The 18,536-nt window shown below is 40.5% G+C and overlaps 1 protein-coding gene across 4 annotated transcripts in view; it reads right to left on the bottom strand.

Moving 5' to 3' along the window:
- SEPTIN11 (septin 11) overlaps positions 1–18,536 on the bottom strand; it is a 138,936-nt gene that overhangs the window by 89,558 nt on the left and 30,842 nt on the right. For all 4 annotated transcript variants that reach the window (XR_006791799.3, XM_045880944.3, XM_045880942.3 and 1 more), the window contains exon 2: positions 4,692–4,806. Coding sequence is in view for 3 of the 4 variants with exons in the window: in XM_045880944.3 (XP_045736900.1) it covers positions 4,692–4,806 (115 nt within the window). In the remaining variant the exon portion in view is untranslated. The remainder of the gene's footprint in view (positions 1–4,691; positions 4,807–18,536) is intronic.

Here is an 18,536-nt window from a genome sequence, read left to right as displayed (position 1 = left end):
CTCTATTCCTGGCTTCTCTTTATTTTCTGGGGTTAATTTTATCTTTTTTCATTTACTCATTCATTTCACCTTGTAAATCATTTCAAATCCTTTCCTGGAAAAGCAAAATGGGATAAAAATGTATACCTGAAACTAATGTGACATTGTTTCAACTGTACCCAAGTAAAAAAAAAAATACTTAATAAAATTCTTGAGGAAAAAAAAAGATTTAAGTGTAAAATTCCAGTTTATGTTCATACTATAGTCTTGGCTAAAAAGATCTTAAACTTGCATGGTTTCTATTCCTCTTCCGTCATCCTCTCAAAACAACTATGGTTGGATTATAACAAAGATTTCTATTTTCAAGACATATTATTAATTTACTTTGACCCTATTACTGAACTGGTTGCCCTTCAAAAGCAGGGATGTTACGGTATTTTATCCATCTTTGTATATACACAAAGAACTTACATACTTCTGGTTCAATGTTGAAGCTTCTCATAGAGCTAATGCCATTTTGGAAAATGAATAAGATATATAAATTTTAAATTGTGAAGAAAGGCTAAATAATTTTGATTCCCTAGAAAAATACAGCATGGATAAGAAAGAAAAGGCTTTGTTTAAATACAGGTGCAGCTCTGGGGGTGATTTAGTATGTTGTAAGCAAGATTGGGGGGGGCGGCTATGAACTCCTGGGTGTTCTGGCATCCAATTTAACATCAAGAATTTCCTTCCCTGTTAAATGAACACCACTCTCCTCTTTATTACATTTCTTTCCAGGATTCAACAGAGATGGGTTCTAATACCAGACATTTAACTCATGGCCTCTAAAACTACACTAAGCTCATGCCAGGATTAGTTACTGCCCTGGTTTGTTTCCCCTCTTTGCAACCTAAAACCTCTTGCCACAAAATAAAATTACAATTCCAAGGCTTTTTTGTTAAACATGATCAGTTTCCTTACTAGGATCGTAACTTTTTTTTTTTTAAATTCTCAATTCCCTCCCATAATTATCACATGAAAATAAAGTAATGATGCTATAAATGCCACACAAGTGCATACTGTGTAAAAAAAATACAAATGGACAGTAGGGTGACAAGCTGAAAAGAAAGTACCATGGATATGCTTAAATTAAATGTCACCTACTCCTCTAAGTGGCTGTCAAAATATTTTGATCAATTAGAATACTTTTTCATAGACTCTTACTTTAAAAATAGATGGACCATTATGGATGGAAGTGGAGGGTATTATGCTGAGTGAAATAAGTCAATGAGAGAAAGACAATTATCATATGGTTTCCCTCATAGGTAGAATATAAGAAACAGCACAGAGGATCATAGGGGAAGGGAGGGAAAACTGAATGGGAAGTCATCAGAGAGGGAGAAACACCACGAGAGACTCTTAACTCTAGAAAACAAACTGAGGGTTGTTGGAGGGGAGGAGGTGGGGGGATGAGGTAACTAGGTGATGGGCATTCAGGAGGGCACGTGGTATGATGAGCACTGGGTGTTATATGCAACTGATGAATCATTGAACACTACATCTGAAACTAATGAAACTAATAATTGAATTTAAATAATAAAAAATAAATAAATAAAAATAGATGGACGATTAATTGGCAGTGAGCGTTGTTTTCTTATACAGATATTTTGCTGTAAATTATTTGTGGCAAAGGGATTTGATGTGTTCTACCCTCTGTGGACAAGTATGCTTAATACTTAATGCTGACATCCCTGACCCCTGTCTCCCAAAGAGCTAACGCTGGCTCCAACCAAAGGGCTCCAGAGTCATGGAAGAGAACCTGGTCAGCTAGATATACTGGCATGGAGGAATAGCTAGGACTTACTGTAGAGTTTAAAAAAAAAAGGAATATGAACAGCATGATCTCATTTGTGTAAAACCAAAACATAAAAGTACTTATGTAATCGTGAGAGAGCTGTTTATATCTGCCCAGTGTGTGTCTCTTCCATGCCCAACCTCCTTTCTGATCATGTCTTCTTTCTCACAGGGCACCATTTGTGTTTTGTAGTTAACTAGCCCCATATCCCACCCCGAGTGAGCACAGGACTCAGGCCTGGTCAGAGACACCCTATGACTGTTCAGCAAGACTTGTCAAGGATGGCGGGTTCTTTCCTCGGGGGTTGCTAAGCCAACAACAACTGCTGAAAGCCATACTCGCCCCCATGAAGAAAAAGCCTGAACATGAAGCCAAGCAGAAGCAAGCAGGATCAAGAACCAGAGACCCAGCCTTGAAAACACTCTGTGATTCCCTAGAGCCAGTTGTTCTTAATTACATGATTCAATATATTACTTTTTTAGCATGCTTTGGAGTTGCAGAGGCCTCTTAACTAAGTTTAAACTGGACTTCTGGAATTCTCTGTGGAAATTTTCCTAATACAAAAACAGAGAGAAACACAACACTGCTGGCTTTGAAGATGGAGGAAAGGGTCCACAAGCCAAGGATGCAGGCGGCCTCCAGAAGCTGGCAACAGCAAGGAAATGTGTGTTCCCCCAGAGGTTCTGGAAAGAAACCCAGCCCTGTGGATGCCCTACTTTTAGCCTGGTAAGACACATATGGGACTTCTAAAGAACCGTAAGATAATAAGCCAGTGTTGTTTTAAGCCACCAAAAATAATTTTTTAAGTACAGAAAAATGTAGAAGATTTCTAGAAGGATTCCACAGTGCTACCTCTGTGGAATGGAAATGAGGGCAGGAGGGGAAAGGGGGCAGGGAGAGCTTATAATTTTTTAAAAAACAAGTATGTATTATTTTAAATTAAAAAACTAATTTTAAACATGTTTAAGAATGAGCCCAGAATAAAAATCTAAAAACCATAGGCATTATCACCTACCCAGTACAGTCAGAATAGCAGCTGCTTTACAAATCCATCTGGGCAATGTGGATGTGACTTGTGATGAATTCCAACTGGCATCATAATTGTGCTATTGAACACACAGGGTCAGCCAATGAGCCAATACACCCCACTGCACACCACACACCAGGTCAAAACAGGTCCTTCCAGCAAACCCAATCCCACTGAAAGGCATTATCCTACATGCAGGGGCTGGGATATAACTCTCACATGTATTCTTGAAGCTGATTTTGGAGACAGGGCTGAGGGAGGCAGGGAAGAGAAGCCAGAATAGTAACTGTCCTCTAATTTAGCACGCTTTTCAATAGAAAATCAACAAATTGCCAACAAATTGCTACGCTAATGAAGAATTGCCCTGCTCTGCAATGAGCATTTACCCTAAGAGAAAAGACAACTCATTTATGCCACTCTGTAGAACTGAGCTGCCATTTAGGAGCTCCCCTGCTGAATTTTAAAAAGCTTCATGTAGGGGAAAGGGGAATGCATGAGAGCTGGCTTCTTTGGTCATGTTTCTCTCCAGTTATTGTCTTATCCAGCGCTTTCAGACATAACGCCAGAGTGCAAGCTCGTCTATAGTGTACAAGTCGTTTGTGGCTTTCTACAAATGAACACCCAATACAGGGGCTACACTGAATATGCTCAGGTTTTTTGAAAAAGAAAATATCTGGCCCTTCCCCTAATAACTAACAAATTTTTTAAATGGTGGTTCTTATATTCAATGCCTACCTTTTTAAAATTCACTTCATTTTACTTGGACAAGAGAAATAAGTCTGGTACATTCTGCTAAGCTTAGGGGAAGGATGGTCCACTTGGCTACATATGTAATTTCTTCTGGTCTAGCTCAGAGTGATGTCTCCGAAACATACACCCAGAGGACAAGAGGACAATGGCAACAAAACAGTGCAGCCCAAACCATTTCACTGCTGTACAGCCTGGCCATTCATCAGGACTGACAAAGAAGGAAAGGCCATTATCTGTGCCAGGGGCATCTCTGCTTCAACCCAACAGATTTATACTTCTATTTTCCTCTCCCCGCCCCCACCTTCTTTTCTGCCTTTCCTTTAAAAAGGATATGGCTAGAAAGAAGAAAAATACCAAGGCCAGAGGCCTAGACTAATGTACAACATCTACAAGATATGAATAAAACATACTGAGGAGACAGATAAATCAATTCTCTTGGGGTTTTTTCCATTTATCTACCAGGAATAAACTAAGGTCAGTTTTAGATTCCAATTTAAAGACAGAAGTTTAATTTGATAATTTGGGCAGAAAATTTATTTCAAATATAGAACAGAATTTTAAATTCTTTTGCTCTAAAAATCAAAAATGTAAACATTATGTTTATTAAGGAAGTTAGAGTAATTTCAGGTTTTACTTATATTAGGTTGTATATCTTTGAAAAGACTTCAATGGAGGTTACTATTGCACTGTAGTCATAAATTCTAAAAATGCTTTTGAATGATCTTACTATGTGTGTTCATATCACTTCCTTCTTTCTACTTCCTATAGTCTAGTTAGGATCTAAGTCCCTCCCCCCACCAAAAATTAAAATAAGTGTTTTAATAACAATACTGACTGACCACTTGAATGTGTGACACAAATAAAAATAACAATTTGAGTAACATCGCAAAGCTTATGAAACATTTACCAAATACAAGTCTCAATCTGTGTAACTATGTGACATATATACAGTGGGTACTATTGTCTTACTTTACTAATGAAAGAAAGAAAAGTAAAAATATCATTCCCCTATTTCCCTGAAATGTGCCCCTCTGATAGTCACCTGCCAACACCTAAGGATCAGACCCCCGGCTCAGCAGCAAGAGATGAGTCACTTACCAACACACAGGATGTTGAAACAGAATCCTTGAGAAGTAGATTTATTGACCAGCTGGTCCGGGAGACTGTCAAATCCAACATGTCCAGAAAGGGACAAGTTCCGAAGCTCTTCATTCTGGAATTTCAGAGGGAAAGGTTTGAGAATTCATGAACTATGCCACCTGAGTTACCACGCATTGTGGATAGTACCCTCTCCCTCCCCCTCTTCTTAACTGCATGGAAAAAGAAGATTCCCTCTAAACCCACATCCTCCTTGCCTTCAGTTGCTCTTCCACAAAATCACACTGACTCCCAAAGCAGACTCTCTCCCAAGGAATCTCACTTCTGGTTACAAGTGTCCTGGTCCAGGGAAATATGAGCTTCTAGAGGTGGCTATTTCAGATATGCATTAAGTGACATAAAAAAAAAAAAAACCATGTTGATGGCTTCACGAATTCAAGAAAAATTTTCAATTTACTTTCAATCCAGAGTGTAAAATAAGTAACACTCTTTTAGATAAAGAAGGAACTCTGAGACCCTCAGAATGGAAGATACATACTTGTTACAATTATAAAAATTCTGTAACCACCATAAATGCAACATATTTAAAACTATTCAGCTCTTGAATTGGTCTTGTCTCCACCATCAGCTATACAGGCTTTTGGGAGCATCTTTGCTTTCCCCTGCGCAGCACCCAACACAGGCTCTGCACTCACTGGGCCTTCTCAGAGTTTACTGAAGGAGACTGGGATAAGGTAGTTATCATACACTTAAAAATGTGGATGATTCATGCTATTTTATAATGGTGCTGACTGCCTCCATGACTTTGAATGCGTCTCATATGTACTGGAGGTAATCTATGAAAACTTTCTTTCCCAAGAAAACAGAGGTGAGCTATGGTCCTTCAATTACAACATCATGGTTATGGTTTGGGATTCCAGAAACTAGATATTGAAAGCCTCCTTGAAAACAAGACTCGTCGTGTTCTTTCTGGCTCTGTTACCAGTGGTCTTTAATATTCAAAATACTGAAGTTTGAATGAGAAAATGAGTCTCAAAACCCTATTTTTTTTAATAAAAAAGAAAAAGCTTTGCACAGGATCATTTCAATGATATTTTTTAAAAGATTGGTTTTCGTTATTCTTCTATTTGTTACATAATGATGACAGTGATTTCTTTTAATAATCAAGGACTGAGACTCCATTTTCACATCACTATGGTCACCATCTAGGCAGAGAAATAGGACTCCCTAAATACAATGATTTTAAAGGAATGTTTTATGAACAACATAATGGCTAAGGTCCTTGCCGCTCTAGAATTCCAATTCTGTGAAATACAGCTAAAAACCGGCACACTGCCCGAATACCATGGTGGCAGCTGCAGGTTTCAGGTCAATGGGACAGAGAGCAGATGCCTAGTCTATGAATAGTTTCCTTGAAACCTGCCAACAATGAATATGAGACTCAAGAGTAGGCACTTATCCTTGAACAGGATGGCATGGTCGACAGCTCCCCAAGCAGCTTTGGTGGCAGGCCCCCACGGGCAGAGGCCCCCATGGGCAGCAGGCCAGGCCTCCTCACACCACCACATGGACCTCATTCTACCACCTGCCCCTTCCTCTTCCATACCTCAAAGGTTCAGACATCAGGTATTTTTAGGGTGTTTACCACATCCTCCAAGACTTGGGGGAGGAGGATTTGAAATGAGTCTGGGTTATATTTAGAACTCTTTCCACCACAGCTGTGCGGTGGCTGTTGAGCATCAGGCCGGGAGATGCCACCACACCAGCCTTCAGCTGAGCTGCATCTCTGACCTGAACAGTCAGTGAACAGCCTGAAAGGAGGCAAGGCAGGGAAGAACCATCATCCTACACTCCCCCCTCTTCCCCACCACAACAATTCTTTTCATTTCCGGTGGGGCGGGGGGGAGGCGGGGGGAGTGGTTTATTACTGTGGATTCTGCATTGTTGGGTTTTTAGATTCAGATAGATATCCACCCATGAGCCAATCCTGGGAAAGAATCAGAGTTAGTAATTATAGCTCTCATCCCAGAACCCAATGCACAGCATCTCATATTCTCACCATTTCCAAAACACGAGAAACCACCCACACACCCACTGAGTATTTTTATACCCACTGAAAACCACATACAAAATGAAGGGTTATAAAACAGTTCGGTCTTGAAATTTTTTAAATTTAAATTTATTTCTTCAGAGTCTGTCTTCTAACTTTGTAATATGAAATATGTAAATTTTATATTGCCATTTTAGAATTTCATAATTTGAGCCTAATTCTCTGCCTAGTATTAAAGGAACTTGGAGGGTCACTGGCCATCAGTATGTGATTGGAAAAAGGGAAGTAGGAAGTTCCTCCTGTGGTTCACGAGCAGGCTTAAAAACTGGAAAGCGCTGTAGGAAAAGCAAAGAGAGGCTCTAAGTCACACACAACAGCGGCTGAACTGAATTCCTACACCCCAGAATTTTAGGTCACCATGTTTACTGCTTCTTGCCTTAGCTATCTCTCCTCCAAAAAGTGTAAGATCTCTTTTGAGTCTATGGGTGCAGTCTTAGGGAATTTCAAATATTGTCATGTCCTTAACCACCGTCACACATCTGGAAATGACTCTCAGCTTTTTACCTCTAATACTGAATTTTTTGCCTGAGTTCCAGTTCTGAATCTCTATCAAAGGGATGATTCTCTTGGGTTGTCCCACCTGTACCTCAAACTGATGTTCATGAAACTGAAATCATATTTCTCCATCCCAAACCCTATTTCTGTTAATGGCACTTAAGTTATGCCCTCTCATCCCTTGCATAAATTCCAAAGTGTTATCAAGACTATATCCTCCTCCTCTTTATTCCTACTCACTCAACCACCTTCTATCTGGTCCCCTTACCTCCACCCCATTCCCTCTAATCCCTCCACTCTCTACTTTGCTGCAAAAGGGATCTCTGAACTCAAAGGCCCCCAATCCAAACTCCTTGGACTGCCATCTCAGGGCCTCCATGGGCTAATCCCTAATCTCCTACCTAATCTCCCACTTCTCCCCACAGGACACCTTTCACTGCAGCTAACCTGAATTCCTTACTATTCCTGAGACAACCCCACATTTCTCCCCATCAGAGTTTATTCACACCATTTCCTCGATCTGGGAAGACCTTATAGTCAATGTTTACATATCAAAACCTTCCAGATACTGCTGAAATGTGATCTCCAGCATTATCTTTATTATTAAATCTCAGAGAGAATTTCAGTAAACATACCCCTTACCAATGAAAGGAAAATGATGATTGGATAAAGATGGGTCAAGCCATTTGGTATGCCAGGACCATCATAACAGCTAACATTTATTGACCATTTCCAATGTTCCAGGAAAGCCTTAATAATGAACTCGTTAATTTATCTTAACAATTCTATAAGATAGTTACTATTATGACCCAACCTCAATTTTTGATGAGAAAACAGAGGCACTTAAGTTTAGTAGCTTGTCCAACGTCACACAGTTAGTAAGCTGAGGAGCTGAAATCTGATCCCAGAAGTCAGGTTGTAGAATCCAGAGACCTTGCACTTAGTCACTGGTACAGCAGGATGATCTACTAAGTTCTCAGACAGCCCCAGACAATACAATGGTTTTAGCTGTTATCAAAATCCAATACGTTAAAGTAGGGAGAAAAAAAAAAAAACTCTCTGAAGTCATAATTCTTTGGCAACCGTAAGAAATGGAAGGTGAGAATTAGAACTGGCAAAGTAGCTCTAAATATATTTCCACTGGTCCTGGCAACGCCAAGGCCAGACCTCGATTTCTGCAGCCACAGCACATGAAGCCAGTAATATAAGGCTTAGTTCTGACCATTCTTTAAATGAAAGTGCCAACATGGAACCACTACGTAAGTGACTATAAGACCTTAGTTGATTTAGTCCTCCATTTGCTAATCTATCTATGGAGGATTTGTACTTACATGATTTCTATGCCTACTCCATCTTGAAATGGGTTATGACTAATTCTATGGTATAAAGTAATTTAACAACCTCATTTTTCTCTTTTCGGGTCACCTCCTCATGGACACAATTATTTATTTGCTCATTCAAAAATACTTACTGTTCAAAGCAGTAAGGGACCAGATGTTATTTTTGTTATTCATTGATAAACACTCTTCCCGCCCTTAAGAGGTTTACCATTTAGGGGCACCCAGGTGGTTCAGTTGGTTAAGCGGTCGACTCCTGATTTCGGCTCAGGTCATGATCTCAGAGTCCTAGGATCAAGCCTCACATTGGGCTCTGCACTCAGTGGGGAGCCTGCTTGAGGATTCTCTCTCCCTCTCCCTTTGCCCCTCCCCCCACTCCCCCACTTGTGCACTCACATGCTCTCTCTCTCTCTCCCTTTAGAGAGCATGGTCGGGGGATGGTGAGGAGCAGAGGGAGAAGGATAGAGAAATCCAAGCAGACGCCATGCTCTGCATGGAGCCCGACTCGGGGCTTGATCTCAGGACCCCAAGATCACAACCCCAGTTGAAATCAAGAGTCAGACACTCAACTGACACCACCCAGGCACCCCTAAAATAAATAAATCTTAAAAAAAAAAGAAAAGAGGTTTACCATTAGCAGTAGAGACAGGACATCAATTAATGTAATACCACTAAGGATTAAAGTGATAAATACCATGACTTTATGGTTGATATGAGAAGAAGCTTTTGGCTAGGGAAATTCAAGAACACCTTTTGGAGGCCAGAGCTCCCCAACTCTACCAGGGGAACAAAAGTCCAGCTTGCAGAAGCCTTCTAGATAAATGCCGTTTATGCCCAAAGGGTCACTTTACTATGAATGTATACTCTGAAGTTTATAATCAACACATTTTTTCAGAAGATGCCTAGCTGACTTCATTACTAAAATAATCATAAAGTAAATTATTTAAGAATGTGTGCCAACACCTACATTCTGAGTGCTGCTTTAAAAGAAGTTCCACAGGGGCACCTGAGTGGCTCAATCGGTTGGGCATCTGACTCTTGATTTCAGCTCCAGTCGTGATCTCGAGGTCATGAGATCAAGCCCCACATCAGGCTCAATGCTGGGCATGGAGCTGGCTTGGGATTCTCTCTCTCCCTCTGCCCCTCCCCTCCCCATGTGCTTGCGTGCGCTCTCTCTCTCTCTCTAAATAAAATAAAATAAGTACCACAACTCCAAATCTTGCTTAACCAGGAGCAGGATGGCAAGGGGTTTGGAGTCAGAAAGCCATGGATTTGAATCCCAGCTTTGCTTCCTACTTTTCTTAGTCTCTGATGGAGCACTTGGCAGGGTGGTTGGGAGGAGCTAAGGAATCAGTAAGTATGAGAGTGCCTAGCACTTAAGGTTCTCAGGAAACCTGGGTTTCCTTTTTCTAATTAGGTGGGAGGAAAAGATGACTGATTTTAAAATCCGAAATGAATGAGCTCTGCCAGCGCTGTTCAGCATGCCAGGAGATGCTGCTGATTGGAAAAACCCACAGACTAACCAAGAAAGAAAAATCACAAAGGGAAGAACAGAATGAACAAAAAGGAAGTAGAGGAGAGAGAGAAGATTCTAGCTGAAAGAAAATTCACCCTAAATAGGAAAGTCATTTACAAAGCTGGGGAAAAAGCCATAGAATCACATTCCTATTTGCCGGCATCAACATCCTCCACAGCTGGAAACCATTCCGGATTCCCCTCTTCATTTTTCCCCTCTATTTTAATCCAGCTCAGAGCCTCCTGAAACTGGATGTGCACAGATGGGTTCTATTCACCATATTCAAAGTGAAATGATATCCCCTTTCTTTGCTTTTAAAACTGAAGGCTTCCCTGGTGTGGTTAGGTAATCTATGACTGCTGATCCTTATCAGCCAGCAGAAGCATGGGAACACGTTACCAAGGTGATAGATGTTTTAATGTATGTTGCAAACAATTAGACATAATTTTTATCTTTAAAAATAGATACTACCATTTAAATTTAGAAAGATTTCACCCCTTTAAAATGATATTTTTTTTAAATTTGAGCAATAACTTTTATGCATTCATTTAGAGAGCTGGAGATTTTGTTGACAAGAAGTGGCAATTACATTCTTCTCAAAGCCTCATAGTATAGATGATAAGTTATATTGCCCCAAGTCAAAGCCTCATCTGTAAATGAGGAGATTTCACTAAAAGGCCTCTAAGCAAAGTCTTTGGTTCTAATGTTAATTCTAAGGTTTCTTGAATCTGAAAATCACAGATGCATAAATCCAATTCTGTCATGTTGCTTGAAGACAGCCAACACAAGGCAAAAAATTCCTGGTAGTATATTTTCTCTTGCCAAAACAAAACAGCTCAATTTTTAAATGACCCTTCAAAGCGAGTTTCTATCAGTTATCCTAGGAAACTCCAAACCTAATAGAAATCTGTGTGTTTGCCTCTGTTTTCCAGCTTAACTATAATAATTATGACTTAGTTTTTAAAAAAGTTATAAAAAGTTCACCCTTTACAACTGCCCTGCTTAAAAACATTTTTTCCTTCAGCTGTATCTGCTGTCTTCCACGAGATTTTTGAAAAGTGGATTTATAGCCTCGAAACAAAACAGGAAATAACTCCTCTGTGTAAGTTAATCATCTGTGTTCAAGAAAAAAAAAAAGTAAATCTTTATTCATGCTTTCATTCATTCAACAAATATTTATTGAATACCAACGTGTGCTAGATACTGTGCTAAATGCTAAGGAGGTGATGGTGAGGAAACAAAGCATCCCTAACTCACGGACCATAGTCTAGTGGGGCACATCGATGTTAGTCAAATAGTCACAAATATATAATCATCAACTATGCAAAAGTGCAGGATGCAGTGCAAACTTAAAACTCACGTGACTGGCACTAGCCTTCACTGGGTAAAAACAGCATTAGTCTGCAGCATTTTCGGATATTAATTTAGCAGATAGCCCCTATGTACAGTTGATGTGCAAGTTTCATGTATTCAGATGAAAACAAAGAGTATTTCTGACCAGCATTGCCTGATGGAAGGAAGTAGAAATGATTAAGACTCAAGTCTTAAGAAAACGAATGTTCAATTTTAAGTGAAGCTGAGATACAATCGTGGGACATACTCCCTTTGCTCTGTCTTTCCCTCCATAAAGAAGATGCCCACTCAGAGAAAAGAGGAGGTACCTGTCCCTTCTTCACCTCAGGTAGTGTCTTGTTTTGAGGTCCTGTTTCAGTGTACAGATGCCACCTAGTTGAAGATAGGCAGAGAAGAACATGCTACTCCTTACATGAAATCCTGGACCGAACACCAGCCAATATTGGAGAAATCCTGGCCTCACAAACTGCCCAAGAAGTTTTACCCAACTGCCTGATTGATCATTTTCATAAATACACACTCTTATCTAACTACATTTTAGAAAGTATTGAACTGGTTTCATATTCTCTTTTGAAGAAAGAAGAGTTGGTGGGAAGATGGGAAACGCCCTTAGTTCCCATGCAAAAGGGAAAACACTGGAATGCTAAATATCTCAAGCCACAACTATGAAGTCCGCATGGGGATGTTTTCAAGGCTAGGCAATGCTGGGGTAATTTCCATAATATAAAATGTCTGAAGCATCTCATTACTAATGAGGATCGCGTTCTTTAAGGATGACTTGGAGAACATTTGTGATTCTGCTTGTCATCTATACCATGAAATCCCAAAGTCAGAGCCAAGAAAACCCCACGGAAACGGTCTCACACAAGCAGCAGAATAGAGAGCCAGGAAGAAGAGAGAACAGTTAGGAGGAAAACCGTAAGAGGAAAGAACTTGAGTGTAGCCCAGCTGGAAGCGGGGACTGAGAAGGAGCATCCACGGGCCAGCCCCCAAGTCAGAAAGCCAGGTAGATCAGCTCTGACTGACAAACCTGGGGAGCCAGCCTCAAAAACACCACCAAAGAACCAGAAAAGATCTTGATTCATATTGAGTAACTGCCCCAATTTCAAGTGTCATTTCAAAGTAAGTCTCTCCAAAAGACTGCCAGAGAAGGAACAAATTTTGCTTTTCTAGATCCTTGCAAAAATAACGTGTGGGGGTTTTCTTTGGGAGTCGTATGACTATAGGGAAATTTTACTTTCTAAGTGTTATATTTCTGTAATATTTGAATTATTGCAAAACAAACACCTCACACCTTTTAAACAGAAAATAAAAGATTTTAAACATTGGGAAATGCTAAAAAGGATAATAATAAATAACAAATAAATAATAAAAATCCTTTCAGAGGAGGTAATCCTGCAATTTTTATTGCGGCTAATAGATGGGTGATAGGATAAAGTACACAAGTATTTATTTTTTCTCATTTTTAAAAAAATTTTTTAAGGATTTTCATTTATTTATTGGGAGAGAGAATGACAGAGAGAGAGCATGAGAGGGAGGAGGGTCAGAGGGAGAAGCATGCTCCCTGCTGAGCAGGGAGCCCGATGTGGGACTCGATCCCAGGACTCCAGGATCATGACCTGAGCCGAAGGCAGTCGCTCAACCAACTGAGCCACCCAGGCGCCCAGTATTTATTTTTTCTAATAACAGAACCCAATCACATTGAAAGTGATAAAAGTGAGCACAAAAGCAGAACAGTACAGTGGAAATTGCTTGGTGGGGGAAGTCAGAGGACTCAGGGCAACTTTGCCATTATTTAGCAGTGTGACCTAGATAGGGTAAGTCATTTAACTTCTCAGCCTCAGTTCTGCCAACTTTAAGATAAAGTACTTCACAAGGTACTTTGCAAGAATTAACATAATTCTCTATCCTCAGTTTACACACTTTTCTCAGATGGCCTCTTCCTTGCCCACCACGTTGGTGAACCTTCCATAGGCTAATTACTGCCTGTCATAACCCACAGCTCCTCCTCTCTCCCGAGCATCCATAGCCCAGGCATTGCTAAGCCAACATCTCCTAAGTGGAACTCATGCTATCCCCCATTTAACTTAAATCTGTCTTTCCTCACTGTTTCTTATGTCAAATGGCAACATCTACTTCAAGATATCAGAGAGTCCCCTAGAATAACATTGATCAACGTGCATATTGTTAACCCTGATTAAAAATGTACATAAATTTGTAGGCTTCCAACCTCCTGCAGGAAAAAAAAAAAAAAAAAGTCCACTGTATAATCATTAAACCCCCTGCTGGCCTCTGAATTCAACAGTGAAGACTTCTTGAGGACATCCATACCAAGCTGGCTTTTCTCCTCTGCGCCCAGATGAAATAACCATCCACCACCCTTTTTTAGCCAAATCTTTCCCACCCAACCCTTTAACGGACTGAATCCCGTCTATCAGCTGATTCATGACTTGAATATTCCCCTTCTCCTAACACTACTCCCATTAGGCTTCACCAAAATTTGTATGTGTGTGACATTTTACCACAGTCATATTCTCCAACCTCCTCATTCTCAGATAAGGAGGCAGGTACAGTGACTGATGGGTTTTCCCTATAAACCGGGCCAGGTGGCAAGACAGGGCCACAGGGACACCTAGCGCTCTGGTGCCTGGTCCATCCTTCTCTCCCTTACACTTGGGCTGGCTCTGAAGGTAAGAATTCATAGTGGTTGCTGAGGGAAGCCTGACACCCAAGCCAGGAAACAGCACTGCCCGGGTTCTAGTTCTCCACAGGGGCCCCCAGCTCCCTTATGTCTTCTCTACATCCCACCTCCCATCACAGCAACAGCCCACACCACCTCCAAGATCTGCCTGGCTTGTCTGTGATGAAAGTCCCACCTCTGACCCAACAGAAATGAATTCCTCACATAATTAGGAAAAATACTGTTTAAAAGCAGTCCCTAGAAGTGGGTATCGGAAGTGAACAGAGTCCCAGCTGCTGCTTACAACCCTGGATCCCAAGGGGGTGGGGAGGGGGACGGGAGAGGTAGTGCTGAATTATTAGTAAATCAGACTTTCAGCAATCCAGAAATTGTACAAAGTGGAAGCACTTTCTTCTTACAGACAGAATGTCTTTCTAAAAGTCCGTGTGAACTATGAGAGCTTCAATCTAACTGCATGCCAAGAATTAACAACAACAACAACAACAAAAGACATTTTCTTAAGTTTCCAAAGACGACTCCTTCTTTTTGAGTCAAAGTGACTAATGCCTGTAACAGCCTAACGTTACAAAGTGCTGATCAGCAGAAAGTCTCATGTTTGGGAATGACGAGACCCACATGTGCATTCCAGACACCCTTACAAATGCTGCAGCGCTCAGAGGAAGAGGAGGTGGGAGGGAAGCAATGTGACAAACAGTCAAGAAGCATTTATAAAGGCACGATCCAATTAGAAACAGATGCTACAGCTGTTCTCTCGCACCGCTGCACATCACAGAGATGATGAGAAGCCCTTCCCCATGGCTAGCCACCTCGGAAAGTTAATGAGAAAACCAGGGAGGAGGGTCATAATCATCTTAAAATCCTCTGGCTCTGCAGTGGGATTCCCAAATAACTGGATTCCGTTTCAAACATATCACCTATCTTGCAGAGGAGAAAACCACCCAAATGTCTCACAGTGGCTCATTTGCCCTGCCCATGGTGTGGGATAGCTTCCACACAAACTTTTTCAGAACAGTGATGAATAGGAGGTCAAAGATTATTAACGGCACTTATCAGTTGGAAGTTTCCCCCCTCGACTTCTTATGTATGGTTCTACTCCTCATATTCACACATCAATTCCTTAGTGCTTCCTATCTGAGAAATATCACAGCTCAGTTTGTGTCTTTCTATTTGCTGAATGCATTAATCAGCAAATAATGAAATATGGATGGGACACTTCCTTCCCTATGCTACCATTTCTGTCACCGGATATAAATTAGCCACTTCCTTTTTGCAAGATATCATTTATTTCTGTCCCTTTCTGATAATAGAAGGGGATTTCAGTGATGGTAATGACAATGTAATAGTGGTCCCTGAAAAAGAAGAGGAAAAATCCAAACCAGCTCTAAGGCAGTCATAAACAAAAGTACCAGGGATATTTCAGTCCCAACCTAGCTACTAAAAGTAGCCATATTCAGGCCATATTCAGTTCCTAACCCAGGCTGGTCTAAAACATCTCTGAGTGCAGTGATAGATTTCCAGCCCCTGAAAATTGAGGGGCTATACCAAAAATGCCCAAAGCCATGGTAAATATATTCTCAGGAAATAAGCATACAAATTAACATTTGATACCACTCTGCAAGTATTAAACAATTCTGGCCAAAATTCTCAAGCCTTCCTAAAAGTTCTACTGCATCTTACTCTCAGCCCTGGATGAAACACTATCAGGGTGGAATAGAGGTTGTTTATATACATTTGGGGGCATGTATTAATTTCCTATTGCTATGTAACAAATTATCACAAACTTGGGGCTTGAAACAACGCCTATTTATTAGCTCTTGGTTGTGAAGGTCAGAAGTCTGGATGGGGCATGGCTGGGTTCTCTGCTCAGGATATCACCTGAAATCAAGGTGGTGGCCAAGGTGAGTTCTGATCTGGAAGCTCATGTGGGTTGTTGTCAGAATTCAATTCCTTGCAACTATAGGACTGAAGTTCTCCTCTCCATGTCCACTACCAGCCAGGGACTGACACAAAAGGACACCCATAGTGACTAGCCATGTGGCCATCTCGTCTTCACAGCCAACAGGGAACCCCTCATGTCCCTCTTCACATTTCAAATCTTCTTCAAGAAGAATCCAGTTCCTTTCAAGGGACTGATTAGGTCAGGTCCACCCATGATAATCTTCATATTTTAAAGTCAGCTGTGCCATACATAACTTAATCATAGGAGTGACTATCCCATCATATTCCCAAGCTCTGGGTGTTATACAGGGTGTGTTCACCAGAAATCAGGGATTGGGGGCCATTTTAGGGTTCTGTTATTATATTCCTATATTCTTCTGTTTAACTTTAGGATATGATAATATTAGCACTTGTCTAACTCAAAACAAAACACAACTAAGTCTACAGGAAAAAAAAGACAAATTAGTAAAAGCATAGGAAACTAGATCTCTCTCAAGTTACCAAGGGAAGTTACCACTAACAAAAGTAAACTTTGCAAATATTTAGGTGCTTCTACATAATAAGAATTCTAGGAAATGCAAAAGCTTTTAAGGAACTTAACCCTTATTAGGGGGAAAAGTCATTGAGATAAAACAGAAGACAAGCGCAAAATGTTGGGTGATGAAATACACACAAAGGTTACCAAGGTTGGACAATGGAGATTGACAGGGGCCATAGCAAAAAAGTAAGGCTTTCTTAGAGGAGGACAGATCTCGCATGAGATCTTAACACGACCTAGGTCATGATAAGATAAAAATTAGATTCAGACTGCTGCAGGGAAGGAATGAGACGGGAGGAGAGAAAGAAGTAGTCAAGAGAAGCAGCAGGAAAACAAAGAGATCTAAAGGGCATGGAAATCAATGAACTGGAAAAAACTGAAGAATAATTAAGAGTAGAGGATATAAGACTTTAAAACTGGTTCACATTTCAGTTTACTGGAAATACTCCTTAAAGTATTATGAAGATAAATATAAGCAATACATAACTAAATACATGCCCAGGCTCTGTCACTGAGTGTTCCAGGGTTGAGTGAGAGATGGGAGCTAGGAGCAATCACTGAAGAATTGCATCATGAAAGATTTTTCGTTTCCTACCAACCAAAGCACTTATGAACATATCTTCTCACCAGAGCAGGAGACCAAGGGATCTGGAGTATAAAACTGCCTTCTAGCCAAGGTTTTAACCCAGATTACGAGCCTGGGCAACCATCCAAATGGTAAGCTATTTCATGCAAACTTCCTTTAGAGCATTAAAAAAAAAAAAGCGCATATCTTGCAGAGACCCTAACAGACTCCATTAGTTAGGACTATAATTTCTGCCATACTAATCAAGCGAAAGCTTTCTTCTTTCTTACTCTATTCTTCTTCTCAAAAAATAGAACCAATTAACCTCTAAAAAAAAAAATACTCCCACCAGCAGAACAGACAACTCTCTGCCTTAAAGAGGTTAACTGCATATTACAGAAGCATCCATTCAGCTGTTTAAAAAAAAGTTGGTTTAGGGGTTTTCTCACACATCTTGGTGTGCTTAGAAAAGTAGACCCACGGGACTATATTATAATTTTCCTCTACACTCAAAGTTTTACTATTGCTAGATGGTTTGGGATGCTGGCTCTCTGGTCCTGATCAGCTAATGCAAAACAAACCTTCTTTTCACATGCTGCCACAGAAAGAATGTTCCCACAGTCCCCTCCACCCCCTCCATTGTCTCTTAGAGAGGCATTTTCATTATCATTATTATCATGGTATTTCTGAATAATCAGTAGGACCCAAGGAGGATACTACAGACAACAATCTGTTATAAAATCCCATTAGCTCTCAAAAGTAGATGATAAATATGTGCAGCAAATAGCAGGTTACAATTTCATGCACGTTGTTCCCACAAAGCACAAAGGAATTGGGTCAGCAGCCCAGACTTCTCACTAGATGGGGTCCGGTTCCATCTCAAAGCTCCTAGATTAACAGATTAAGAATTAGGGGATATGTGAATGGGAATACGTTTCTGACGGTCTTGGATAGCATGATTACAGGGAGGTATTACGCTGAAATTGAAACTTGAAAAACTATAGTTTGGCAAGAGATCCTTGCTGTAATTCATATATTCTGTATGAAGGAGAAACTGAGAAAGTTAAATGGGACCCAGTGTGAAAGAAAAGTCTTAGGCACTGATCCAAGTTGCTAGCTGCCTTTAAACTCTTCCAAATCCTAATGGTTCATTAGAATAATTATTATTCACATAGTGAAAATGAAAGGCAGGCAGGAGGAAAAAAAGTGATAATTACATTGGCAAAAGCAAGAAAAGCAACTCTGGCCATTTGGATTTGAGAAAAATCCAAGCCTCAAATCCCTCCCACATA

The sequence above is a fragment of the Mirounga angustirostris genome, unplaced genomic scaffold (assembly GCF_029215605.1).
Source record: "Mirounga angustirostris isolate CCGP_5_RB_7025 unplaced genomic scaffold, mMirAng1.0.hap1 SCAF_2, whole genome shotgun sequence".
In the NCBI taxonomy this organism is placed as follows: Eukaryota; Metazoa; Chordata; class Mammalia; order Carnivora; family Phocidae; genus Mirounga; species Mirounga angustirostris.
The sequence above is the reverse complement of the archived record's forward strand: the minus strand, read 5'-3'. Positions and strand labels throughout refer to the sequence as shown.